The sequence below is a fragment of the Temnothorax nylanderi genome, unplaced genomic scaffold (assembly GCF_030848795.1).
Source record: "Temnothorax nylanderi isolate EJ_2023f unplaced genomic scaffold, tnyl_v1.0 TNYL_tig0046_pilon, whole genome shotgun sequence".
In the NCBI taxonomy this organism is placed as follows: domain Eukaryota; kingdom Metazoa; phylum Arthropoda; class Insecta; order Hymenoptera; family Formicidae; genus Temnothorax; species Temnothorax nylanderi.
This window is the reverse complement of record NW_027249108.1, coordinates 89,418-114,953: the sequence shown is the minus strand read 5'-3', so window position 1 is coordinate 114,953 and position 25,536 is coordinate 89,418. Positions and strand designations below refer to the sequence as shown.

Sequence of the window (25,536 nt, the reverse complement as noted above, 5' to 3'; positions counted from 1 at the left end):
TACACACAAGTCGAGTTTCCTATAATCTAGATAGATTAGATCAGCACAGCAATAAATTATATAAACTTTTTCATAAACAATTGTGGAGACGAATGATTAAGTTAATCGGATTTTGGCCTCTACGATAGCTTCGATCTAATTAAATGCGCAAAGATGGTCAAGCAGTTCAACAAGGGCAATCCAAAATGTTCCAATATCTCCACGAACAGAGATAAAAATAAAATATGCCTAAAATAAATTACTAAACAAATAACGTACTAAAATATGTTAGTACGCAATGAATCGACTTCCAGGGGATCGGAGGAATCGAGGAGTCGGAAGAAAACAGGTCGTTTTCAAAGAATTTTCGTGGCAACTGGGCGTTTATTTAGACAACTTCGGCTGCCCTCGCGCCTCCTTTATGAGTCTTGGACAGATACTCAGCGAATTCCTGGTACGGCGCCTTAGCCAGAGCCTGTTCCTTCCACAGATCGGGCGTCAGATACGCGTATGTCTTGGCGATCGCGGCGTACGTGGCCTTGGCGAAGTTACCGAGGGTACAGGTGGAGCCCCTGGCCGAGGTGTAGCAATCCTCGATACCGGCCATCTGGAGTAGCTTCTTGGGAACCGGAGCGGACACAATGCCGGTACCTCGAGGCGCCGGTATGAGACGCACTTGCACCGAACCGCATTTGCCGGTCACCTTACACGGCACTGTGTGCGGCTTGCCAATTTTGTTGCCCCAATAACCGCGTCGGACGGGTACAACTGACAGCTTCGCCAGAATGATAGCACCCCGAATGGCGGTGGCTACTTCCTTGGAGCATTTCACTCCGAGCCCGATATGCCCGTTGCTGTCTCCGATGGCGACGAAAGCCTATAAAAGATATTTCATTTCGAATTCACTATTTTTATCGTACGTGACTTTCTAAAGCCAATATTCACGGTCTAATCTTATATTTAAGACCGTCTTAAGTGATAAATCGATCAATCAATCACTGAGCAATATTAGGATATTAAAGACAGTCTTAAAATAAGAACGGACTATGAATATGGGCCTTAGTGTTGCTTGACTATCGTTAGATTGTTAGATCTTTGCGTCTCTTTTTCTTGTCGATGTTTCAATTGATTATAAATGTCCGAGGAGATTGCTGGTTTACCTTGAAACGTGTACGTTGACCTGCTCTCGTCTGTTTCTGCACAGGCATGATCTTCAAAACCTCGTCCTTCAGATCCGGCCCGAGAAACTTGTCAATGATCTCGAACTCCTTGATGGGTAGGGAGAACAGATAAATATGTTCGAGAGACTGGATCTTGCCGTCTCTGACCAAGCGACCCAGCTTGGTGACGGGGACCCATTCCTTGCCTTCTTCCTTCCCGCGTCCACGACCGCGTCCTCTGCCTCTGCCGCGTCCTCGGCCTCTCAGACCACCACGATCGCCCGCGCCACGAGAGCCGAAACCTCCACGGAAACCACCACGTGCGGCTGGAGCAGCGTCCGCCATTCTGTTCAGTAAAATATAATATATTAGCTATCAAACATAATTGATAATCTGAAATCATTCTTTCTATACAACGTTCGTTGAAAGTACCGTTTACAGCTGCTTGACAAATATCGTTAACTGTACAGCCACGGAAGTTGTATGCTTAATCGTAAATTAAATTGAATCAGAATTAGGAGAGATAATTAGTCATTGTTGAAAATTAAGACTGAAATATATCTGAAACTTTAGTGTTCGTAGTGGGCTAACCTAACGAGCCACCACGTGGCTTGATAATGTATTTCAACGAAAGTCCTTCGCGCGAGAACTTTTTTAATCTCTCCTACGAAAATTGGAGCGAAAAACGTGTAATAAAATAAAAATTATTTTATTATTGTAACTCGGATAATTGGAAAATTTCGGAAATATATACTCACGTTGCTTCCTTTCTGCGCGTAAAATCACAGAAGAACGGGAGAGTGAGGGAGACCGGAAATCTTCGCTTTCCGAAGCCGCACGAATCTCGCTTCGGTGAGCTTCGGCTCCGGCTACATAGGGTTTCGTAGATCTGGGATCATCGAGACCAATGGAAACCCTCGGTCGTCTCAAACAGGTACTGACGTCGTATCCGATATTTCAAAAAACGGCGCGTCTTACGTCGGCAAAGTACGAGGCATTCACGTAGACGATATAAATTTATGTTTGCTTTTTTTATTGCTATTGTACACTTAAATAATGCTATAACACTTGTCACAATATATAACATATTGTCAATTATTACGCCCTCGGCGATTATCCATCGACTCTCGAAACATCCCGTCTCAGTCACATTATCAACAATATTATAGGACGATCGATGATCAAAAATCTGGGAATACGTATAAACGCTGAAGATGCCTCAATTATTACAGAGGGATCGCGCCTTCCACATATACAATCTTACAAAGTACACGTTAGAAAGGAACTGAGAGAGTCACCCCGAAACTGCGTTACCCATTACAATCTCCCTAGTAGTAAAGAAAAAAGAGAATCCATCATTCACAACGTAGGTAATATCGCACCTGAAAACGGGGTCCAAGCTGAAGCTTTATTGATCACATTGATAACAATGTTTATTCTACTCCGTCGACATTGAGGACACTTGTTGACAATGACGTGTTATCCAATATCACGGATGTGACTCGATGAGACATGAAGGGTACCTCTTTCTCGCGGTACGATCGCGCACCGCGAACAAACGCTGTGCTCGCGTTCCTCCTCGATCGGTCTGATGCGATACCTGAGTTATAAAAATGTTATTGTACTGAGAGTGGGAGAGAGAGAGAGAGAGAGAGAGAGAGAGAGAGAATACATCGGGCACACGGTGATGAGATCACACGTTTCCGAAATGTACATCGGATAATACTTTGGTAATGTACTGGCGGCGAGTAATCGAGACAGGCGTGTTTGACGGCTCACGGAGCAACGTCCGTGGCTAACAGGATCGATCACGGGAGGATCGTCGCACTGGAATTCCCTATTGGTCGCGAGGCGATGTCAACGGAACATTAGAAGGCGATTAAGTGTGCACTTGTTGCGACCCTTGACCTTCCTCCCTTTTTAACGCTGGTTCATCTAGGAATCTAGTCGTGTCTCTATTGTGCATCGCAAATTTGCGCTCGCGAACTTACTATGCTTCCCATCGAGGGAAGCTCCTAAATCGTTTTCTCAACTTCTGCACGTTCAATTAACTCGGCATGTTAGGACCTTATCACACGGTATACAATACTTTTTGTTGTTCCATCTAATTATATTCTCTATTAAATAATTTTATTTAATTACGTGATCAGGAAGCGAATTAAGAACATACCGTGGAACAAGAATCTTAATCAGGTAAAGTTTTTTATCTTAGAAAACATATCTCACGCGTTTATTTCATTGTGTTCGCTTCTATAATCGAAATTTCGAGCTTCTTTCTGTTGATTCTGAATGTGTTAGAGCTTACTTTAAAAGTTATATTCTCATAAGTCCATTAATTTTTTACGCATTTCTATGATACCTCATTTGAGTGGTGGACTGAACGTTTTCTTGTTGTCTCGACTTCGTTGAGTTAAAGCAGCAGAGTGTAGTAATGCCACCGTATATGCCCCGGCATGTTTCTTTCCCGATCAGATATCGTAAATATAAATGTTTCTCGGTTTGTGACGCGCGACTGTCGGGCAATTATCGAAATTACCGGATTAATCACGCCGAATTAACAACGAGCGGCCCGCGTTTAGGCTCTCATGTACGGATAATCGTATTCCCGTATGGGCGCGAAGGTCTCCTTAATAGCCTGTGGGGATGCCCAGCGAAGAACGTAGTGGGGACCGCCGGCTTTGTCATTTGTACCAGACATTCGACTGCCACCGAACGGTTGTTGACCGACTACCGATCCGGTAGATTTGTCGTTGACGTAAAAATTACCGGCAGTGTACTTAAAGTCCTCGAGTGCCTTTCTCGCCCATTTTCTGCAATAACATATACGTGTATGAGGAAATAATTTACTTTATAGTGTCCCTGACTAAACAAAAATTTGGAGAATTTATCGAGATTGTTTGGTAAAAAATATTATATCGTTATACTACGCAAATATTATTTTATGATGTATAATATATGTACAGATTCAAGTTCAAGAACAACTTCAGAGAAGAATTTAATGTGCAATGTAAAATAGAAGCTATGATTCTATGGCATTTTTTATCTAAATTTTTGTTATACTCGTTACACATATGAAACGTTATGATTGGTACGACCGACTGATCTTACTTACTCATCTTGCGCGAATATTGCGCCTGTCAAGGCGTAAGGCGTGGATGTTTCCACCAGCTTCACCGTCTCGTCCAGCTCGGAATCTTTGTAAACGTATATCGTTAGTACCGGACCGAATATTTCTTCCGTCATGAGTTTTTCTCTCGGATCTTTGGATTGTACTATTGTCGGTTCGATGAAATATCCGCACCTGGAAAGAGATTCCTATTTCAGAACGGTAGGTCCATTAAGGCAAATCGTTGCGTCAATGATAATCGCGATAGAACGTACGAATTGTCGTAGCCCCCACCGCCAAGAATTTCCATCTTAGGCGATTTCTTCGCGTACTCGATGTAACCGGAAATCCGTTTGAACGCGACGGCATCTATAACGGCGCCAGTGAATATAGTGAAGTCTCGAACATCACCGATTGTGAGTTTCTGACGAAGAGCCAAGAGGCCGTCTTTTATCTGGAACAACAGTTCAAAGAGGTCACATGAATGCGCATTTCCGATGGATTTAACAGGGCGGCGTTATCACTAAACTCACCTTGCTCCATAGAGACTCCGGCACGTACATTCTACTGCAAGCGGAACACTTCTGTCCGTTGAATTCGAACGCGCTTCTTATCGTCGCATTGATGACCGTTTCCACGTCGGCACTCGAGTGGACGAAGTGATAATTCTTGCCGCCGCACTCGCCGATCAATTTCGGGTAGTTCCTGTACTTGGCGAGATTCTGACCGATCTGGGCCCACAGGCGGTTGAACGTCGGTACCGAGCCGGTGAAGTTGAGACCGGAGAGGTGAGGCGAGGACGTGATGGTATCACCGAACACGGGTCCCTCGCAGGGAATGAAATTCACCACGCCGGGCGGCACCCCGGCCTCTCTGCATATCTTAAAGATCCACCAGTTGGATAATAACGCGGTGTCGGACGGCTTCCAGAGCACAGCGTTACCCTGCAATCGCGGCATGCACGTCGACACGTGCGGGTTATGATTAGCGCGTTACCTTTATCGCGCGAGCCTCGATTAAAGGAGCTGTCAGTATGGTTTGCGAATTACAAACCATCAGTGCGGGCGTGTAGCTGAGATTACCACCGATGGCGGTGAAGTTGAAAGGCGACACCGCCGCGACGAAACCGTCCATGCCGCGATACCTCATCGAGTTGCGAGTCTGCTGATCCGGCGAGATCGGCTGGTACTTGAGGCTGTCCTTGACGAAATACGCGTGCATCTTGAAAAAGTCGATCAGCTCCGCCGCGCTGTCAATCTCCGCCTGGATCGCAGTCTTGCTCTGGCCGAGCATAGTGGCAGCGTTGAGATTTTGCCTGTACTTGGTCGCCATCAGATCCGCTATCCTCAACCACATCTCCAGCCGTTTCTCGATCGGCCGCTTCTCCCATTCTCGTTGCGCCTTCACCGCGACGTCGATCGCCTTCTTCACGAGCTCCGGCGTCGCCCAGTAATACTTGGCGACTTTTTCCTTGTGATTGTGCGGCTGGAAAAAAATTCGCAATTGTCTTGTGTAACAAAGAAGGATGAAACAGACAGCGCGAATCGCGATAAAAGCCGCTCTCCGCGAGTAACACCAAGAAGGAGATTAAACGCGATTGGAATAGAGACGTACCATGACTTGATATCTGCACAGATCGGTCTTGATCTCCTCATTTCCGATTACTAACGGCACCTCCTCGCATTCCTTGCTCATCTTATCCAAGACCTTCTCCAACTCCGCTCTTTCCGGACTGCCCTTCTTGTAGCTGAGAACCGGTTCATTCTCCAATGGAAAGTCCGGCGGGTTCGACACCGGAACTATCGATCCCAGGTATCTGGTGCCGACTCTGTCGAATAATAAACAACATCAAACTGCGAAGGAGCTATACTTCGGTAGATGCGTCAGATAAACCGAGATTTATCTTTAAGAGCCCTCTTAAGAGTTTTGTCCGCGATATCATCTTCAAATATTTACCCGACCACTTGTAGTAAAGTCTTAAGTTAACAGTCTTATCATTGTCTAAATATGCACTGGAATTTCCGAATAAGCTGTTTGCTTATCGATGTCGTACGAGCAATAATATCGTGTATTTAATTCAGTCATGTCAAACTCATTTTTTTGCATCATGGACCATATATCTAAGTTATTTGATATTAGACTAAGGGCCGCATGTTTCCAATATGCAAAAAAATAAGTAAAGTACGATTTTTAGATTTATTGTATTTGTATATACGTATTGTATATACGTAAGTCATTTTGTATCGCACGTTTTTTTTTTCAAATTAAAAGTATTTTACATTTATTTATAAATATAAAACAAAAATTAAAACTAAAAATTAAACAAAATTACAATTTATTATTATATTATTTTTTAAAGGACATTTGGCACCGTTTTCCACAAAGCGCAAAACTTAATTGAATGTCTTGAGCTGACGTAATTTTCAAAATTGACGATGCTGATCGATTAATCTTGACCTTTCTAAAGTTGTCATTTTTCTCGCATAAATGTGTTCCCGAACATAGCCAGTATACGTAACGAAAGACTTTTTTCGAGAAACCGATCTGCAGGTAAAAATAAGTGTAAAAGTACATTGAAAATTAAATGCAAAATTCGAACTAAAAATTGCATGCAAATAAAAATAAATTTATTTACTTCAAAATAACTAATTAAGTAACTAATTAACATTTGTTTCCAAGATTTTCAAGAAGTCTCGCAGCCTTTTTGGTGACGGGCCGCGTGTTTGCCATGCCTGATTTAAATTGTTCAGAAATATCGGTGGCGAGACTCGAGAGAATTCTTTCGGGACGAGGAATCTTTTTTTCTGAGTCTTATCATGCACGCGTGATACCTAATGATAATTATCATATACGAATCAATGAGTATTATTAAATTAACATAGCACGGCGAAAGGACATCGACACCCTCCGCGTGGACACGCGGAAGAGCGACGATGATAGCATTACATAACGTCTTTCCTCCGCTTGACCCTAATTAGCGCGGTGTTATCAATGTTTCATGTATAGATAATTATGACAAATTGTGCTCGATGTAAGTAGTATCTAAGATATGATAATTTCATTCCAAATATCTAACATAATAATTTCTTTCGATCGTAAATCATTTTTGAGATTGTTAATTACTTTCACATTATAGACATAATTATATTAATGTTACCAATTGATATTATATCAATGCTACGATTATATATATCGCCATATAAAACCCATGAAAAATTTGCAGTGAATATTAACGTCTGAAGAAGTCATTGCTCGCGTATTTATGCGTTTTCGTCGCAACCCACTGTTGTCTAATTCCGTCCTCCTCGAGGTCTTCGAAAAGAAGATGGAAAATGCGATCGCTCCATATAATTAAAGATTCGAGCGGGAAGATCGTGAATCAGTGGATAAACGCGGGGCAAATCTTGGAGAAACGCAAGTGCGCTTTTATCCCTTCTGATCCTTTGAATAAAACCAGTCAGAGGCTCGTGTGTCGATCAGTGCTATCGCGAGCTATCGTATATACTTAATTATCGCCGCGTAATCCATCTCGTAAGAGCCGACGTATTCGAGGCGCGGTGTCGCAGTGGAACAATTTGCACCGAGCGGTATGCGACTGTCCTTAAAACATACATATATGTAGATATTGTTGATAAAGAGGTAAAATATAGCCGCTATAAGTCGGCGCTGGTCGACCGTGATGTATACTGACGTCAGCTGTCGGAGCGCGTGCTTACGTTGACAAATGACCGACGTTTCTGCCGAACGTGGGACGAAATAAGGTCCCTAAAAACATGAAATAATCCTATTATTAAAAAAAAAGAAGAAATCCTCCGGAGCCAGTTGCGCCGATTTTGTTTCAATTTTCTCTATTTACTCGAGTTATACAGAAGGGACGGCGAGAAGGAGAGAGAGGCAGAGAAACCGTAGGCCAGGAAATAGCGATCTTGCGAGGTCAATCGAGAGCACCGAGGTGATTGACGAAGAGAGAAACGAGCAGGAAATAAAACGGACAATTGCATCGCCTTCCTCTCCTATGTAGGACCCGTAGGACCCTAGTTTTTCACGGACATGATACAGATCGGATAACGAAATCTCAGAGCAGATTTTGCTAAGTGTTCTACAGATTTTGTTTGGCGGAATGCCAGCGGAATGTTATAGAATCTGTTGGCGGATGGTAGATTGAAACTGCGGAAACCGAGCGAGATCTGCGGTTTCCTTGTCATTTATATAATTTTAAATGGTACATTACGGAATGACGGATCACAGTCGGTTTCTGGTACTGGCAATTTCTGGCATTTTCTGGCAGAACCCTGTGCCTAATGCGGGCACGGTTGACACCAATCTGCCGCGATATTTCGCCCGAATCTTCTGGCACGGTATACTAGCATACTGTCAACATTTCGCTTGGGAGAAAAGGACAAGTGATCGGCAAGCTTTTTATGTCCATCGCTATCAAATTAACTTTAACAATCTCGGTTTAACTCGCCTTTTATCCTTTTCTACTTCTAAAAGTTGGAGAAATAAAAAGTAAATTAAACCGAGATTGAAGTATAATCTACATTGGTGATGGAAACGGACATTAAAGACGACTTCGACTTAAATCCCGATTAACTTGACCGGCGATTAAGCCGGCAGACCGCTCGTAGCGAAAGAACGCTCCGATGACGAATTCGTTATCCTTAATCTCTCTAATCTCCTTCTCCATATTCGAACAACAAGAAGCCTGATGACTCTTCAATGTCGACGAGGTATTTTGTCGCAGGTATCACAGTCGCTCGATGAATTTAATCGCCGAATAGCTTTGGCCCGAGGTCGCTCCAAAATTACGCGTCGCGAGTCGCGACGCGTTCGCGCGGCGGTAAGCGAACCGAGCGAGCGTTGGGATTTGGGATACCTTCAGGTCGGAGCGCGTTTATTTACGCGCGATCTCGCGAATCATGTCATCATATGTGCACGTCGACTTCGACGTTCGCGAAAGTCGTCGGTCGCCGGGTGACCGTGCCCCCGGCACGATTACCCACGTCGCTCGATGCCTCGCGACGATCGATGAACCTTCCTTCGCGTCCAAGAGGAAGCGGCCGAGCGAGAGGAGAGCTCGGGAGAGTTGGGTTATCCGCGGGGGACGCGCGCGTTTTCGTTTTCGCGGTTCGCGACGAGCGATCGATATCGTCGCGAACCGGACGGCAGGCGGGGGAGGGCACCCCGGTGCCGGGATCTTACTCACTTTTGGGTATTCGCCAGCAACGTCTGACGGCAGACCAGGCCCAACATCTTCCGGCGGTGGAGACGGGGACGGGTAGCGAGAAAGAGAGAGAGCGAGAGAGAAAGAGAGCGGGACGGAAGGAGACGGCGACGGGAAGGGAGAGAGAGAGAGGGATGACGTCGGCGCGCGACCCTTCGTCACACACGATGACCTGAAGGGCGAACGAGGTGCCCTTCTCGACTGACAGGTCCCGCCAGATGTTCGGTTCTCCTTTCTCCGCCGCGCGCGTCCAGTGCGCCGAATTGTCGAAACTGCGAAGGAGTCGGAACGGAACGGAACACACGGCCCGATGCGAACACCGCGCCGTCGGGCGAACCGCGCTACACCGGGTTCCCCACCTCTCGCGCCGCTGCTCGCTCGCGACGAGCGCTCCAGGGCCGTACGACCGTCCGGATCGGTGGGCGGACGAGGGGAGAGTGGAAGGACGCGGTCGAGCCACCGACGGCGAAGCTCCGAGTGAAATTTTCGCGGCGAATTCTCGAATTTCAGCGTGTCTCCTCGACACGCGAGAAACGCACGTCTTCCATCGATAAATATTAATTAACGACTTTATTAATTACCGTGGATTGTTGTTATATTATTGTTCACAGGATAGGTTTCATCTGATCGTCGGTCCACTACCGATGGAATCCGCAGCGAGGATTATTGCACACTTCTCTTTAGATCTAGGCATTCAAAAGTAAAAAGAAAAGATTGTTAATTCGTTATACTTATAAGTATCTCTGTGCAAAAATTTTCAATTTAATTTTAACTTCTAAATTATGTCAGTTTTACTTCTCCGTTTATTTCTTTATTTGCTAATCACATCGTGTAAACGTAAACCTTCATTTTCTTTAAGTTATAAATACGGAAAATCATTTCCTTATGTCATGCAGAGGAAGAACTTGTTTTTTTTTTCAGCGTGTTAAAGCCTGTTTTTTTTATTGTTTTCGACTACAAAAAAACTCAAGTAGCAGTGTCGTCGGGCACGTTCATTTACGTTGCTCTCGTTCCCACTGTAAATTCTCACCCACTAGATTGATATAATCAAAATCAATGATCCGGTCGATCAGGCATTTCTCCTACATAACGCGTCGCGCGGAACGAGCACAGGAATAAAAGAGGCTGGGGGTTCGGTCTTACCGAAAGATCTAGTCGATATCTTATCTCAATGTAGACGGGGAAGTCAGACTTGTATAATAGAAAGGACTCATGTGTCGATTCTATTTTCGATTTACAAATTATCTTCTCTCCTTTGTCCCTTGTACCGTCAAGCTTTCATCGTCGAGTGTTCGTCGCGGGCGTCAGACTCGCTAGGTGTTGAATTGTTAATAATACCTACCGACTCACATATACGCCGCTGCAAAACAACCGTGTCTAAATGCCAAACGTGTCGCCGTGCATATGGACAATTGATTATAACGCGAATGCCGTGCAATCGAGAGATCTTTGTATCAATTTGATGTACCTTCGAAAATTCAAGACAAAATTCAAGAAAAAAAAATTCGAAATACCTGCAAGTTACTCGCGAAACTTCTTTTCGTCTTCAGAACGGAATGGAAGTTTAGTTCGAACTCCCAGGATCTTCGAGAACTGTCAAAGAAAAACGCGTGACATAAAATTGAAGTGAAACAAAAAAGAACGTTATTACCATAATTACTGAAATGCAATACAGTTAATTCTCCTGGCGTGACTTACAAGTTTTCCTCTTTAAAGCTACCAGAGTGAGTTGCGTCTGGCATATTACTACAAGCGATCTCGATCGCGAGAGATTTCGAGTCTATACTCGACATTCGTCGCGCATCGTTACTCTTAATCACAAAAAATAACGAGTCGTTAAAAAAAAAAACAAGAAAAAAGACAGTCGAGTCATACATCTTTTAGCAAGTTCACCTGCACCATGGAAGGCCGAAATGTGTTATGTAAGGCGATCCATTTTTAAACAAACGTCATTGTGCGTGTGCGTTCATGCACGCGCGCATGTAGGTACATATCTTAAATTTATCCTTTTTTTTTTAAGCCGAGCGTGTCAGTATTCGACTTATTATGTATACGTTTCTATTAATACATCTTCATTTCTTAAAATAATAAAGATATCCATCTAAAGTAGGGAGGAAAAACCCACTTCTTCTGATAGACAGGGAGACAGTCGTCCGAGTTAAAGAAAAGATAAATAATTCGTAATTGTTTCAGTTATTGCATCTCTGAGACGCGATAGCATTTGGCGAAGTTTTCAATTCTCCTCTTGTTGCATTTGCAGCTCGCGCAGGAGTTGCGCCCTTTGCTTCTCCAGCTCGTCCTCGGAAAGTTCGTGATGCTCGTTATTTTCCGTGGCGGAACCTTCGCTGTGAACCGAAGGCCTTCTGTGCTTCTCCTCTCTCCGCTTCCTCTCCGGCGAGCACTCCTCGGAAGATGGAAGACCGGAGTGCGAGCGCTATGAAAAAGATATCAGAAGAAACATGATGAAATATGAAAACTTCCCCCCCCGATGGAATTTCAATATCGTTAATACGTACGGAATGGCTGCGACCTCTCTTCTTCTTACTCTTCTTTCTCTTGGACTTCCTCGTTTCCGACTCGGAACTGTCAGACTTGCTGGGAATACTGGGCGAATGCGATTTGTATCGCTTTCTTCTCAAGCCTTTCTCGCTACCTTCCGACTCCTGCCAAGAAAAAACATCTTTTTTTACCACCTGTCGCGATCGCATACCAGAAACGATGAGAAAGTGACTGCTTTCGGAGAGCTTTTTTTAATACTCACGCTATGCGAACGCGATCGTGATTTGCGCTTCAATTTTTTCGCCTTTTTCTTCTTACTTCTGATATGATGATGGCTGCAGCTCTCCTCGAGCTCATGCTGATATTCCTTGAATATCCGTATTCTTTCGCTCTCCAAGGTGATCGCCTTGAAATCTTGCTCTTCCTCGATCTTCGGTCTCACGTCCTCCCACGCCATTTGGTAGTCTACGTTCAATGTCTTGAGCAAATTCTTGAAACCAGTCTCCAGCTTCTTGAATTTCCGCGTCTCTTCCTTGACGCGCTCCTTCTCACGCGCCTCCGCCTTCTCCAACAGTAAATTGTACGTTAGTTTAACGTTACCCGCGTCTAGAGTCGCCGACTTTCGGTCCTCGCACACGACCGTGGCGAATTCCTCGAAAGTCGTGTTGACTTGCACCTCGAAGTTCTTGTCTTTGAGTATCTCGCGAATGATCTTCTTCTCGTCGTGGAATCGAGACTTCAAGTCCTCGACGTAGAATTTGAAAAGGTCCAGCGGAGTCGAGCCCGATTGCCCGAGCATAGCCGAGAATCGAAGATCGGCGGACAGCATGGGATACAATTCTACCCACAACGACATCGACGTGAGTTTGCCTTGTTCGTGAAGCTCATCGAGTAGATACTGAAACACAATTTTTTACCGTAAAAAAAACTGAATTTTTTTGATTGACTTAAGGGCGCAGAGAGACGAGACCTTTGAGTTCCTATAGAACCGCTATACAAAGTGACCCATCTGTCTGTGTCCTAATGTAACATAGATACAAAAACGTATATAGTACAGTTACAACAATTAAATCGGAAGTCTGCACTTACTATGAAGCCATCCCTGTTTTTTCTCTCCTGTCGTTTCCTACGTTTCTTCTCACATTCTTTTTCCTCCTCCTCATCCTTCTCCAATTGGCGAATGTGATTCTCGAACACAATCAGAGCGTCCTCTTTGTCCATCTCTAACAAGTCTGCGTCTTCGGCGAATGCGGGATGCTGTAATAGCAATGCTTGCGCTTCCTGCCACGTCGTCCTGTAAGTCACTTCCGTCATAGTGTCCAAAACTTGCGCCAGTCTTTTAGTATTTCTCTTCTTCAATTGTTTTGCTTCTTCTTTCTCGCGTTTCGCCAAATTGAAGATAACGTCTTCGTAAATGTCCCGGCGATCCGAATCCCCAACTGATCTCCAAACCTCTAAATTACCGAACATCTCTTCACATTTGTAATACTTGGTTGTGCTTGACATTCGGTCGTTTTCTAGCAAGAATTGCTCCAAATCCTCCTTGGCCTTCTTCAATCTGTCGAAGATATGCCGCATTATTATCTAATTTAATAGTACATTGTAAACTTAATACGAGATAAAAGTAATCGCGATACCTACCTGAGTCTCTCCTGCTCGCGCTCTTCCTTCAGTTTCTGCGTCTTGTACGAATGGAAGGCCTGTTTACGTTCGTTCAGCTTCTTCATCTGCGGATATCTAGGATCATTCTGAATCAATTTGACCGCCTGTTCCCATGTAGCATTCGATGGCACGTCTCTCTCCCTCAGTAACTCCTTGAATGCCTCAACTGCTTCCTTTTTATCCTTGAATTGCATCTTGGGCTCGGGCGTGCTGGTGCGACTGTCATTGGCTGAACCCATCGCGGAATTACTGTCCTCGTCCGGTTTTGCGGGCGGTGTCGGAATATTAATTGCCGCGAGTGTCGCGGCCATCGCCTGTTCGATAGCCGACTTTCCACCGGATTCCGGTGTACTGGTCTGTGATACAGTCGGGACATTCGGCGACAAGTGTTGCATGGCTATAGAAACCATATTGCTGAAGACATAGGAAGATCATGATGAATATACAAAAGGCTTTTGAAATAATGAAAAGCAGATAATCTGCAATCTTGTTATCATTACATCCAACTTGACTTACGAATTCGTGGCGTTTGCCACAACTGCCGCAGCGGCCGCTGCAGCTTCCTCGGCTATAATTCGCGCCTTCAGCTCTTCCAACTCCGGCGGTATCGTCCACCTAGACTCCTTAGTGTTTACATTGTGATAATACACCTTGCCGTTCTCCGACTTGTACTCCTTCCAAGGGCACTGCGACAGCAGCAGTTCGCTCGGTGTTTTCAGCTCGTCCGGCTTTTCCCACAACGACTGCTTTGTGACGTTGTTATAGTAATACGTTCTGCCATCGGGTGCCTTGTGCTCGCTCCAGTCTGTCTTCTTGTCCGTTGTAGAGCTGGACATCGTTGCGGTGCCGTCGCCGCTGATAGGTGAAGGAGGCGGAATCCCTGGCGCTGTAATCTGCGGCGACGCAGCTGTAATGCAAAGAAAGCTATCTGAGCAACAAATTCGTAGAGGAGCACAGGTATTTAGCGATGGATATTAACCTATGACTCCGGGCTCTTGAGGAGGTGCCGCAGTGATGGGAAAAGTAAAACCTGGTGGAGGTATGGAAAACTGAGGTGGCATTATACCCGGAGGACCCGGTGGTAAACTGGGAGGCGGGATGAAGGGTGCCGCAGGCATAATGGGTGGCACAAAGCTGGATGCGATACTTGGCGTTGCCGGTGGAAATCCTGTTACGGCGGCGGGTGGCGGAATACCATCGTTCGAGGCCTAGTAATGTTTATATTGTCAGTCAGATGATCAGCAATTTTGAAAAGCGTAACATTTAACGTTTCTCTCGTGTTACGTCCGGCTCGTAGCTGCGCTTCCGTTTCACTCTTTCCTCTCCTTTTACTTCGAACGTACAGACAAAACTCGGAAGAAAGAAGGTCGAGAGAAATGAAGCGAGAAGCCGCTGCGAGCCGGCATATTCTAATATATGTATGTACATAAATAAGATTATTATTATTATCATTATCACACATAATAATTATTGTTACTTGTTGCTGCCGCGTGTCGCTATATTAAAGAATTATTCGAAGCGGAAATTAATTTCTCGAATTCACAATTTCACGTATCTCGCAGAGAGGTTACCAGTTACAGACACTTATAAGATTGTAACACTCGATCTACATGCCATTTGTTTAGAGAGACCGCCGAGTGGGATTCCGCAAAACACTATTTGCGATCGTTCGATCGCAACATCGATAAACAATCTATCGTGCGTAAAACACTTCTAATTTACTTCAATTCGTAACTCATAACCTGAGTTTGATAGTCACGTATATACCTATACGTTTGTGATCCATTATAAATTATAAGATTTCTCAGCGGCGACGTCGATAATTTCACATTCTATACTACCAACTGAGGATAAGACAGATCAAAGTGATAAATTCAAAATGAGACAGCCGGCCGATATGATAATTCATGATTTATTATTATAGTTAATACATTATCTTCTCTTCGAAGATAAAATTTGATTTAGTACTAAACTAAAAAGAGATGTTTTATATTAAAAGAGAATCAGTAGATTATGGATATAATTATAATTTTTATTAATTAATACAATAATAATATAACAATTGCTACTTGCTTAATAAATATTCAGTGATTGAAGAATGATATAACGGTACTGCTTGTAAAGTCAGGGAGTTGGCGTTATCAATTCGTACGACGACATAATCGCCAGCCTGTATCTGCCTTGTTGTAATGGAGTGTTGAGCAATGGGAATAGCTGCGGATGGTAGTATAACTATCACATTACCGTCATTTCTACCTTGTAACTTTTGATCAGATCTCTTGCTCATCTGCCAATAGAACATACATATCACTATAATCGTTCCTATTTTTAAATAATGCCAAAAGTAAAAACATGATGTACGCCTCTATAAAACATAAAATTAAAGTGTTTACAGACGGAAAGAAAGACAGGATAAAAAAATTTTTTAAAAATGGAAAGATACTGTTTTTTTCTAGTAATATGTACATATGCAATAATAAGATTGGAAAAATGCTTACGCCCTCCACGAGAACGAGTTGATGTTGCCTTATCTGTGCTCTATTTAATTTTTCTGCTTCTTTTCTATACAGCGCAGTCATGCGATTTAGACGGTCCATCTTTATGTGTGGTTCAACGTCGTCCTTGTAACGTCTATGTGCTGTAGTTTTCTGAAGAATATTAAAATATTTATAATATGTATTAATAGAATATTTATAAATAATTTATAAATTTTAATAACAAATTATTAAATTTATTTCTATTTAATATGAATTGTCTGAAAAGATGGTACAGCATGAGAATTGTACCTCACGCATGCTATAGGCGAATAAATATGCGTTGTTGTATTTAACTTCTTCTATTAGCGATAACGTATCTTGAAACTGCTCCTCGGTCTCGCTACAGAATCCGGCAATAAAATCGCTGGAAAAGTATACATTTGGAAGAATATCACGTATATGATACACCAAGTCTAAATACGCTTCCCTGGTGTATCCTCTTCGCATTCTCTCCAAAACCGTAGAGTTCCCGCTCTGAGCAGGTAAGTGAATCTGCTTACAGATGTTAGGTCTTTCGGCTATCAAGTGCAACACCTCATCGGGAAAATCTTTGGGATGAGGCGATGTAAATCTGGTGATTACCATATATTAGTATGCAAAGCTAATTGAAGGAATTAATGCTGATTTATAGATTTATACCTTATTCTTATTTCTGGATTAATTAAAGAGACTTTGTCTAGAAGATCGCTAAACCTTAAACCGCCTTTCTTATTCTTATAAACCGTTTTGAAACCTTTAGCGAGTTGGGTCTCCTTGTTAGCTGATAAGACAAATTCCGATTCCGATAAATCTCTGTAGCTATTCACATTTTGTCCTAGGAGAGTTATTTCCTTCACACCTTGATCCGATAATTGACGGACTTCGTCAAGTATGCTTGCAATCGGTCGTGATCTTTCTCTCCCTCTCGTAAACGGTACGATACAGTAAGTGCACATATTATCGCAACCTCTCATTATAGAACTGCAAATTACAGATACATAAGTCATAAAACTAAAGAGCTGAAATCAGCTTTATACATACGCTTTATACATATGGAATATATTTTTATGTATATACGTTACATATATGCCCCAGTGGAGTCCTGGTTGAGTCTAACTGGCATGACATCCGCATACGTTTCATCAAATGATAATACAACATTAACGGCCGTTTCATTGTCCGTTACCGCCAGAAGCCTTGGTAAATCCTTGTAACTATCAGGACCCGCTATTACATCTACGAGCTTTCCTCTGTCTAATATTTTTGTCTTTAAACGTTCGGCCATGCATCCTAATGCAAACATTTATTCTTATAGAAGATAAGTCACTTAGTTGAGAGCCTGATACTATCAAGTATTAATTAAGCTTGCCTAAGAGACCAATCTTCATGGACGATCCAATCATCCTCTTTCTTTTCTTCCTCACGCCATTCAAGTGCTCCAACTTGTTCCATATCTTCTGCTCGGCGCTGTCCCTGATGGAACAGGTGACGAGCAATACAATATCCGAGTCGTCCAAACACCGGGTATGTTTGTATCCATGCGATTTCAGCACCGACCATATTATATCGGCATCGTTTACGTTCATTTGGCAACCGTGAATGTCAAAGTACACTAACACAAACGGAAAAGGTAAAGATAATGGTTTCGAAGCACGAGGACAATCGCTAAATCTCCTAATTAGATATCTGAGAAACCTTTTTGATTCTCGCCACGAATATCCTGTAGATATGGAACAGGCTTTTCACTGGGAATATCGATAACAGATGGGCTCAAGAAGTCCCTCAAGGAGGGTCCGTCTCTGATATTCTTCACTGGTTTCTGATCTACAGCTCGCTCGGTTGCATCTGCATTAATCGCTGACGCGTGCGAAGGCACGGGAATCGTTCCGTGGATTGCGCGGCACGCTCGCAACCGCTGAGGATCCGCATATTTCCGTTGTAGCAAATATTTTCTGAAGCAGTTTCTGTAATACATCCCTCTCGACATGTTGAGACTTGAATCGAACGTTGACTCTGGAATTAAAATTTGGAAATGTCAGGCGCCGAAAAATACGACAAGGATACCGTGTTGTCGAACGTATTTGATAAATACCCGTGGATGTTAATACGTTAATCTCTCTCGGTCATCAATTGATTTTCTTGCGGCTGAGTCAAGCGCAGTCGAGCGTGGTGAGCATGATCGAGCAGCTTATAGGTTAGGGAAGTCGGCGCGCGCCGCGCAGGAATCGAATCGCTTCTTCTTCTTCTTTGATTTGCATTGGCACCTGCCTCTAGTACGAGGTCAATATGGCCAGCATTTTCCCCTGTTTGCGTAAAAGTCTGAATGACTGTTAGCGTGGCAAAGTCTAAATGGAAATCACTAAAAAACTGAGTGAGGATCAATGCAGACAGTATCAGTCGCAATACTTAAAAAATTTTCGTTCCGGACAAAACACGTCCGAACAGGTCCGCGCACGTTGAGCGAATAGGAATCGAATCGCGATGGCCGGGATAAACGCTGCACAGTGTTTAATAATGAACACAGATGCCTATTGTATTATATAATATATAATACCTGTATAATATAATAAATGACATGCGATAATAGGTTTTTTATAGCTGCACTGTTATAATCCTGCACTCAGAACAAATATATCATTTAGAAATTAAATAGAAAAGGAGAAAAGATGAACGATATATTCAGTCACGAACCGTTATAATAAACATACATATGATACAACAGACTCTACTCCGGTTCCCAATGGAGACGTACGTCGATCAAAAATACGCACGATTTCGCTGCACGTTATCGAAATGTGAAGCACCTGATTCGAGCCATGTAAGATAAGTCACCAATGAAAAATAAGGTGTATTATTCCCAAGGATAAGCAGGTTGCGATTCACTTGGCGCTACAATTTTTTTTTTCTTAAGTGTTTCAATGTGTAGTTTAATCAAAACAAAGAAATCTACGCTTTAAACTCTTTATAGCATTTGTAGCGCCAAATGGACTGCAGTCGCAATATATGGTGGCTATATATCATCTCTACTATATGAATATGAATAAATATACATAAATTCTCTTGACTCTCTATTTCCATTTATAGGTGTATTTTAAATAAAAAAAAAATAATAATAAGATCTCAAAAAAGATGCTGTGTTCATATATTATTGAAAGAAAAAAATCTATTTTTTTAATTTCAAGCACACTTTATTCAAATCTATATGTTTTAGTATATAATAAATATAATGTAAAAAGTTATGTCAAATATAAAATAAAGATACGTAACGTAATAACGCATTTTTTATATCCAATAAAATATAATCAAATTGTATTTTGCACGATTCACATCTTGCCGTCGGGAAATACATACGTCGAACGCTTAATTGGACATTCTTCAATTATATTTGATGGTAAAAAAACAAATTTTTATCTGGCACAAATTTTCCATTGAATAAGGAGTATTATTCCTTTAACTATTCAAAATAGTCACCAGTCCCTTAATTGATGTTCATAGATGGACAAATGTGAGTATTTTTCTTTCGCCTGGGCAACGAAATTGTCATTTTTCGTATAGGTATATGGATATTGAAGATAGATCGTTTGCAATTTAGGACATCGCTCGAAAATTGCGAAACTATCGGGTACATCCAAGTATATTTGTTTTAAGTTTTTACACAGCGTCAGTTGTTCGTCGAAATTGCCCCCAAGACCCAACAAATTGACTTCTTCAAGGAGTTGACAGGAGGAAAATAATCTGCGTAAACTAAGCTGATCGGTTTCGAGAAAATAATTGCTCTCGGAATTGCTGTAACATAAAAGCCATACTATTATTATCGTTTCCGCAAAGAGAAAAACAATAATGTTTCATGATGTTTGCAAGAGATGTAAACATACAAATTTTGATAAAGAATATAATAATATATTTAAAAGAAAATGTAGCACACACGTACGTCCATGAAATGTTCAGTTTTCGTAATTTCTTGCACTCAGCGAGGGCCTCAATACCTCGCGAGGTAATAACACAGCCCGCTAAATCTATTATTTCCAAGTCTGGACACGAATTTCCCAATTGTATTGCAACTGCATCTAGATCATCGGAAAACAAATCGAGTAATCTGTTTAACAAGCTCAAATTTAAGTTACGCATCCGGCGACTTCTTTGCAATATTTTGCAAAGAGTTTCAGTTGCTATAGATATCCCTCTAAGGTTTAAATCCTCTAGAAATTCTAGATTTTCGAGACACGAAAATTCCAATTCTAATTGTTCTTTCGGATGATGACAAAAACTGAGATCCAATACTAAAAAAAATATATATATATATATATGTGTGTATTATAGTCATACACAATTTACCTGTAATCTTAAATATTATATTTATTTATGTAACAGCTAAATAGCTAATAAACAGCTTGTTTATTTATGTACATACCTTTCAACATTTTGCATGTTATGGAAATTTTTAATAGAACCGAGTTGTCAACAAATTGGCAGTTACTTAATCGTAAGTGCGTTAAACCCTTGCCGCAAATGTTGATAAATTTTTTGAAGTGCCCAACAGAAATGTTGCTTGATGTAAGATCTAATTGTTGTAAATATTTACATCTAAATGCAAAGTAAAATAAAACATTGCGAATACAAATAGAATTCGTATAGCGCAAATTTCGTAAATTTAAACATTTAAAAAGAAGAGGATCTCGTGTTAAAATATTGAAGCGTTTATTTACTTGGCTCAAACGGCACAACGACCTTATATCCAAGTTTTTTAATATTATTAGTACTATTTCATCCTGTAAAGATTTAAAAAAAAATTAATACATGAGATTATATTGTAATAAATATTGGTACGACTTACGAGAAATAGATTTCTTCGAATACTTACAGGAAGCGTAGAAAAACTGCTACATATTGATTGCTCTTTGGATTCATTCGAATAGAGTTTGATATCTTTTATTAACTTTGCATAATTTGGATAATGTCGTAAGAAATGGTTCCTATAAATGCCTCTCTTAATAAATGGATTCCTATATCTCTGCTTAGAACGTGCCATATCTATTTCCTGTGACATTTGCTTGTGCCCGAACTTGTTCTTGTTAAAACTCTTTGCTGTATTGCTGCAAATAACATATTGGAAAAATTTATTTTTCAAATTTATTTTTATTATTAAGAGAATAATAAAGAAAGATTAAATATTACGATGATTATTTTACCTTTTACAAATAACGCAATATTTTGAGAAATTATCTTGCAGATGAACTATATCCAAGTGTGCAGCTTCATGATCAGGTGTTAAATTATGGCTGTCTCCATGACAAGGATACTTGCAGTTAATACTTTTTAACAGATTAGTCAAATTCAGTTTAGGACTTTTAGGTAGGACTAATTCTGACGTGCCAATTAGCTCCACAGCATCCAGGTGTGTAGAATAGTTCCAATGGCTGTACATAAATTGTAGTCTGAGTTTTTTGGTTTTGAAGTCACAGAAACTTAGAGGCGGCGAAAATATCCGCGATGTCAAAGGAACTGCATTCTGAGGTGGTCCACTCCATAATAGAAACCATTGGTTGTTCTCCCACTGTTTCTTCTTATTGTTAGTGAGATAACTCTCATCATAACTCTCATCATAACTGTCATCATAACTCATATCATAACTGTCATCTGGATACTGTTCTTCTTCTTGTTCACCTTGAGCCCAAATTTTGGTTACATACCCAGGATTATATACTTCAAATATAGAGACTCTGACTGGATATACGGCTTTATGAAACTCGAGATCTTCAAAATAGAAAAAATTAATTATAATCTTTCCTAAACATAAATGTATCTTCTTTAACAATATCTTATTTATCAATTTTAAATGTTACATACCAAGATAATTACAATACATGAGGCTATCATTTTGTGGTAGATTGTCAAATGAGCTTGTTATAGGTTTCTGCCATAGAGATGTCGAGATGTCGAAACCATTAGTTCTCTATATTAAAAGATCAAGAAAATATTGTAGTATAAAATTATAGATTACGATTACTTTTTACAAAGCAATAAAAGATGTCAAGAAATATACATACCATGACTAATGTACTTAAAAAATCTCCATAATTAGGAAAATTGGTAGGTGGTCCGATTATCTTTTTATAAGTATTCTTTATGCTCCAAGTATTGTTATAGTTATACTCCTTAACGCAATCGCTATCCTTTACATATTGATAAATAAATTTAACATGATCCTCACCTGCTACTACTTTATTGATTGAATGATAGGATGCCATATTTGCCATCTAAAAAAAATTAAAGATACGGAGTGTAATAATCTTGAGCTGTTCTTAGCATAGGTATGTTAAAATGCTATATTGTAATATGATATATCTATTACAATTATACTGTAAAATGTATATCTAATTGTGAGTTCTTGCTTGCATGCTGTCAGCATGCTAACAAACTGAAAGTAACATTATTTTTGTTTGTTCATCAGAGTATATAATACAAACGCTATTTGTGAGCCGAACAATAATTAGCGCGTATAGTATAATCAAAATATTTAAAAAATGGCATTTAACAATAATTAACAATAATTCTTAAAATTAGTAACGAATGAATTTTATGTTTTTATATTTATTAGAAAGTAAAGATGATTTTGTATTATAATAATTCATATTAATTTTAGATAGAAATCTTAATTAATAGGACATTTAAATTAGCTCTGTTCTTTTAACTGAAATATAAATAATTATTAAATAATGAAAATTATGAATAATTAAATATGAGTGATTACAATAACTTGATGAATTAAAAAATATATATGTTAGTCAAAAATATACAACGTATAATCACAGAATAAAGGCCATTGCACGTAACAAAGTTTTAGTCATAATCGTAAGGCTGTAAAAAAATAAACCAATCACAGTCGAATATTCTCCTCGCGCTTGAAGAATAATCAAGTGTGATTGGTCTATTTTCTTACGGCCTTACGATCTCAATGGAGAATTACAAAAGGCTTCTTTTAAACTAAACTTCTTGCACGGTTCATCTTTCCTCTCTTTCTTTTCACGTTGGAAAGAAAAAGAAGAAAATATATGAACTGTGCAAGAAGTTCAGCTGAAAAGAACAGGCCTATATATATGTAGCTTATATATGGCAGTAATAATGCACACACCAATTAATATATACATTAAATTTATATCTCGGTGATCTAAGCATGCTAATTTCAGCCAATTTGATTGGTCAAGTTTAAATATTTTTTTAAAATTATTTAAAAACTTTTATGGCCTTGGGTTTTGATATTAATTCATTTTTTGTTATTTTTTGCAATTTTTCGTGCAAACTCATATGGATATAGTAATTAAATTTATAAATTTTGCGTACTATATGATGCATTGCCAGCAATTTATTAGATTGCGTGCGAATTAGTATGAAAAATCGTAGCACACGTGCTAACTGCGTTAATTTAGAATTATTTTAAGTAAAATTTTGTACAATTATTTTATTGGCTGGTTAAAATCTTAAAATTGAAATCCGATTAATATCATCTACTATTTCAATTCTAATGGTTTAATGTTTAATTCACACACAATGCGAAAATATAATGCGATTTAACGAACACACTGTACTTAGGAATCTAAATGATAAAATTCAAAATACCCATTCGATATATGCCACTTTCTTGTAGTATAACTTAATTAAAAAATAAATATATATACCTTGTTTTAATTTCTATATTTATATAGAATCCTCCTTGATTAAAATGTAATATAAAATCTTCGTCGACGAGCGAAATATACCACAGACACGAGTGCAGCTCGGCAGTTAGTGGAAGAATGATGAAGCAGGTGAAGAAGTAGCACGTGTAAGTGTAAGGTACGAGAACACGTGGCGGGAAGTTTAATAATTAAGGGTTGAATTTCCCCCACGGTTGTCGAGGAAGGAGCAAATCGAAAATGAAGTACTGTGGAAGGTAACCAATCAAAACGTTTCTCCAAAAGATATATTCTTTTCTTTTTCAAGGCTGGACAGACTGGTCCTTATTTTTATTGGACGTGCAACACCATGGCGGAACCAATCACGAGCGTTAAAATAGCGAACCTTAGGAGCCTCTCTCAGGGTGCATATTATGGAACTTTTCGAAATAGATTCCGATCGGAATTGTTATTTCCTGCATTTCTATTGTGTTTTTAGGGAAAACAGTATAATTTCGATAGAAATCCATTCCGAAAAGTTCCATAATACGTGCCAGTACGCACTAACGATCTATTGTTACGTGATTGCTACAGTGTTACATACCTGCGCAAAGCACGAAATGATGTCGTTAACATTTACAGAATAGATGTTTTATAATTAAAAATAAAGCATTACAAAAATAATAAAAAATGACAATATGTCATGCATTTATCTATATGTTTCGTATCGCGCGAACTAGAGTCCCTCTAATAAGAGTCGCGACACGTAGCAGCAACTTTTGATTGGTTCGCATTTTCGGCAAAAGTACGTGAAACAGAAAGAGAAAGATATAAGAGAGAAAGAGAAAGCGATATACAATTAAGTAACATACATGTACATTCATATCGCTTTCTCTTTCTCTCTTATTTTGCCGAAATTCAAGATGTCGCGAGTGTCGCGACTCCTAGGCTGCGTTCGGGGAGCGCGCTATTAGCGCTATTTGCTTATTCTATCCTTGTTCTACACTTGATGAGCGATAAAGATGGAATGATGCAATAGCGCTAATAGCGCGCTCCCCGAACGCAGCCTTAAGGTGCGATTTCACGATGACGCTCGACGCTGGATTCGAGCGTCAAATCTGGTCACGTGATAGATTTCAGCCAATCCAGTGGTTAGGTTATATTTCGCGTCCCTCTGAATCTATCACGTGACCAGATTTGACGCTCGAATCCAGCGTCGAGCGTCATCGTGAAATCGCACCTTTATTAGAGGGACTCTAGCGCGAACTAAGGCTGAGTTTCCACTGAGCGCGTCACGCGTCGCGTCATCCGTCGCGACCAATCAAAACATCCCATTTTTTTACATTACTTGTGACGGGAACAAAATGGGATGTTTTGATTGGTTTAACTCGGATGACGCGACGCGTGACGCGCTCAGTGGAAACTCAGCCTAAGTGAGAGCGACTAGGAGGGAGCGATATTCTCCCTTTCGCTCGGCGTGCCGAGACTGCCGAGCGCTGCCGACACACCGATAGACCGAGCGTCACGTATCCATGCTCTGTATGTACGCGTAGCGAAGGGGGAAATTCGCTGGCGTGCGCGGCACTGCGCGAGCTCGAGGCTCGAATTGCTCGAAATCGCAGCACTGCGGCACGAACTCGAGGTCTGTTCTTTGCAGTTGCGCTACGTCGAACGTTTCGCATATAAAGTGAAACGAGTATGCAATTAAAAATTGAAAGTGAAAAGGAAGAAGTACAAG

At 40.7% G+C, this 25,536-nt stretch overlaps 5 protein-coding genes across 7 annotated transcripts; all 5 read right to left on the bottom strand.

Moving 5' to 3' along the window:
* Window positions 1-343: 343 nt before the first annotated feature.
* On the bottom strand, window positions 344-2,055 carry LOC139772004 (small ribosomal subunit protein uS5-like). Its single transcript, XM_071705268.1, has 3 exons — window positions 1,898-2,055; window positions 1,140-1,485; window positions 344-856 (listed from the first exon to the last, which is right to left on the bottom strand). Exons 2-3 carry the CDS (start codon window positions 1,482-1,484, stop codon window positions 368-370), a joined length of 834 nt encoding a protein of 277 aa, XP_071561369.1. The 5' UTR covers window position 1,485; window positions 1,898-2,055; the 3' UTR covers window positions 344-367.
* A 96-nt stretch (window positions 2,056-2,151) lies between these two features.
* On the bottom strand, window positions 2,152-9,831 carry P5cdh1 (delta-1-Pyrroline-5-carboxylate dehydrogenase 1). 2 transcript variants are annotated; one of them, XM_071705262.1, is made up of 8 exons: window positions 9,452-9,831; window positions 5,860-6,073; window positions 5,299-5,730; window positions 4,779-5,189; window positions 4,521-4,699; window positions 4,252-4,440; window positions 3,676-3,949; window positions 2,152-2,739 (listed from the first exon to the last, which is right to left on the bottom strand). In XM_071705262.1, exons 1-7 carry the CDS (start codon window positions 9,496-9,498, stop codon window positions 3,715-3,717), a joined length of 1,707 nt encoding a protein of 568 aa, XP_071561363.1. In that variant the 5' UTR covers window positions 9,499-9,831; the 3' UTR covers window positions 2,152-2,739; window positions 3,676-3,714. The 2 variants fall into 2 exon arrangements, with proteins under 2 accessions (XP_071561363.1, XP_071561361.1); XM_071705260.1 differs by having other exon boundaries at window positions 2,152-3,949.
* A 563-nt stretch (window positions 9,832-10,394) lies between these two features.
* Window positions 10,395-15,416, bottom strand: Prp40 (pre-mRNA processing factor 40). Of its 2 annotated transcripts, none has more exons than XM_071705254.1 (8): window positions 15,245-15,416; window positions 14,610-14,838; window positions 14,147-14,537; window positions 13,610-14,044; window positions 13,058-13,526; window positions 12,231-12,866; window positions 11,986-12,132; window positions 10,395-11,903 (listed from the first exon to the last, which is right to left on the bottom strand). In XM_071705254.1, exons 1-8 carry the CDS (start codon window positions 15,245-15,247, stop codon window positions 11,703-11,705), a joined length of 2,511 nt encoding a protein of 836 aa, XP_071561355.1. In that variant the 5' UTR covers window positions 15,248-15,416; the 3' UTR covers window positions 10,395-11,702. The 2 variants fall into 2 exon arrangements, with proteins under 2 accessions (XP_071561355.1, XP_071561356.1); XM_071705255.1 differs by lacking the exon at window positions 15,245-15,416 and adding an exon at window positions 15,108-15,238.
* A 225-nt stretch (window positions 15,417-15,641) lies between these two features.
* Window positions 15,642-18,614, bottom strand: LOC139772000 (CDK5RAP1-like protein). Its single transcript, XM_071705259.1, has 8 exons — window positions 18,239-18,614; window positions 17,842-18,159; window positions 17,516-17,758; window positions 17,229-17,436; window positions 16,807-17,127; window positions 16,417-16,738; window positions 16,129-16,278; window positions 15,642-15,917 (listed from the first exon to the last, which is right to left on the bottom strand). The coding sequence occupies exons 2-8, from the start codon at window positions 18,131-18,133 to the stop codon at window positions 15,696-15,698; spliced, it is 1,758 nt and encodes a 585-aa protein (XP_071561360.1). The 5' UTR covers window positions 18,134-18,159; window positions 18,239-18,614; the 3' UTR covers window positions 15,642-15,695.
* A 999-nt stretch (window positions 18,615-19,613) lies between these two features.
* LOC139772126 (F-box/LRR-repeat protein 4-like) lies at window positions 19,614-21,904 on the bottom strand. Its single transcript, XM_071705537.1, has 5 exons — window positions 21,336-21,904; window positions 21,008-21,239; window positions 20,558-20,915; window positions 20,078-20,213; window positions 19,614-19,932 (listed from the first exon to the last, which is right to left on the bottom strand). Exons 1-5 carry the CDS (start codon window positions 21,767-21,769, stop codon window positions 19,614-19,616), a joined length of 1,479 nt encoding a protein of 492 aa, XP_071561638.1. The 5' UTR covers window positions 21,770-21,904.
* Window positions 21,905-25,536: the final 3,632 nt, after the last annotated feature.

Coding starts and splice junctions, on each gene's coding strand:
- LOC139772004 (XM_071705268.1), bottom strand. CDS start 1,484: ATGGCGGACGCTGCTCCAGCCGCACGTGGTGGTTTCCGTGGAGGTTTC. Junction 857..1,139: donor GTCAACGTACACGTTTCAAG/GTAAACCAGCAA, acceptor TATCTTTTATAG/GCTTTCGTCGCCATCGGAGA.
- P5cdh1 (XM_071705260.1), bottom strand. CDS start 9,498: ATGTTGGGCCTGGTCTGCCGTCAGACGTTGCTGGCGAATACCCAAAA. Junction 5,190..5,298: donor GCTACACGCCCGCACTGATG/GTTTGTAATTCG, acceptor CCGCGATTGCAG/GGTAACGCTGTGCTCTGGAA. Junction 3,950..4,251: donor GCAATATTCGCGCAAGATGA/GTAAGTAAGATC, acceptor ATGTTATTGCAG/AAAATGGGCGAGAAAGGCAC.
- Prp40 (XM_071705254.1), bottom strand. Junction 12,133..12,230: donor CACGATCGCGTTCGCATAGC/GTGAGTATTAAA, acceptor TTTTCTTGGCAG/GAGTCGGAAGGTAGCGAGAA. Junction 11,904..11,985: donor AGAGAGGTCGCAGCCATTCC/GTACGTATTAAC, acceptor TCTTTTTCATAG/CGCTCGCACTCCGGTCTTCC.
- LOC139772000 (XM_071705259.1), bottom strand. CDS start 18,133: ATGTCGAGAGGGATGTATTACAGAAACTGCTTCAGAAAATATTTGCTA. Junction 17,759..17,841: donor TCGTGGCGAGAATCAAAAAG/GTTTCTCAGATA, acceptor CGTTTGTGTTAG/TGTACTTTGACATTCACGGT. Junction 17,437..17,515: donor CATGAAGATTGGTCTCTTAG/GCAAGCTTAATT, acceptor TGTTTGCATTAG/GATGCATGGCCGAACGTTTA.
- LOC139772126 (XM_071705537.1), bottom strand. CDS start 21,769: ATGAGTTATGATGACAGTTATGATGAGAGTTATGATGAGAGTTATCTC. Junction 21,240..21,335: donor TATTGCGTTATTTGTAAAAG/GTAAAATAATCA, acceptor TGTTATTTGCAG/CAATACAGCAAAGAGTTTTA. Junction 19,933..20,077: donor AAACTGAACATTTCATGGAC/GTACGTGTGTGC, acceptor TTTATGTTACAG/CAATTCCGAGAGCAATTATT.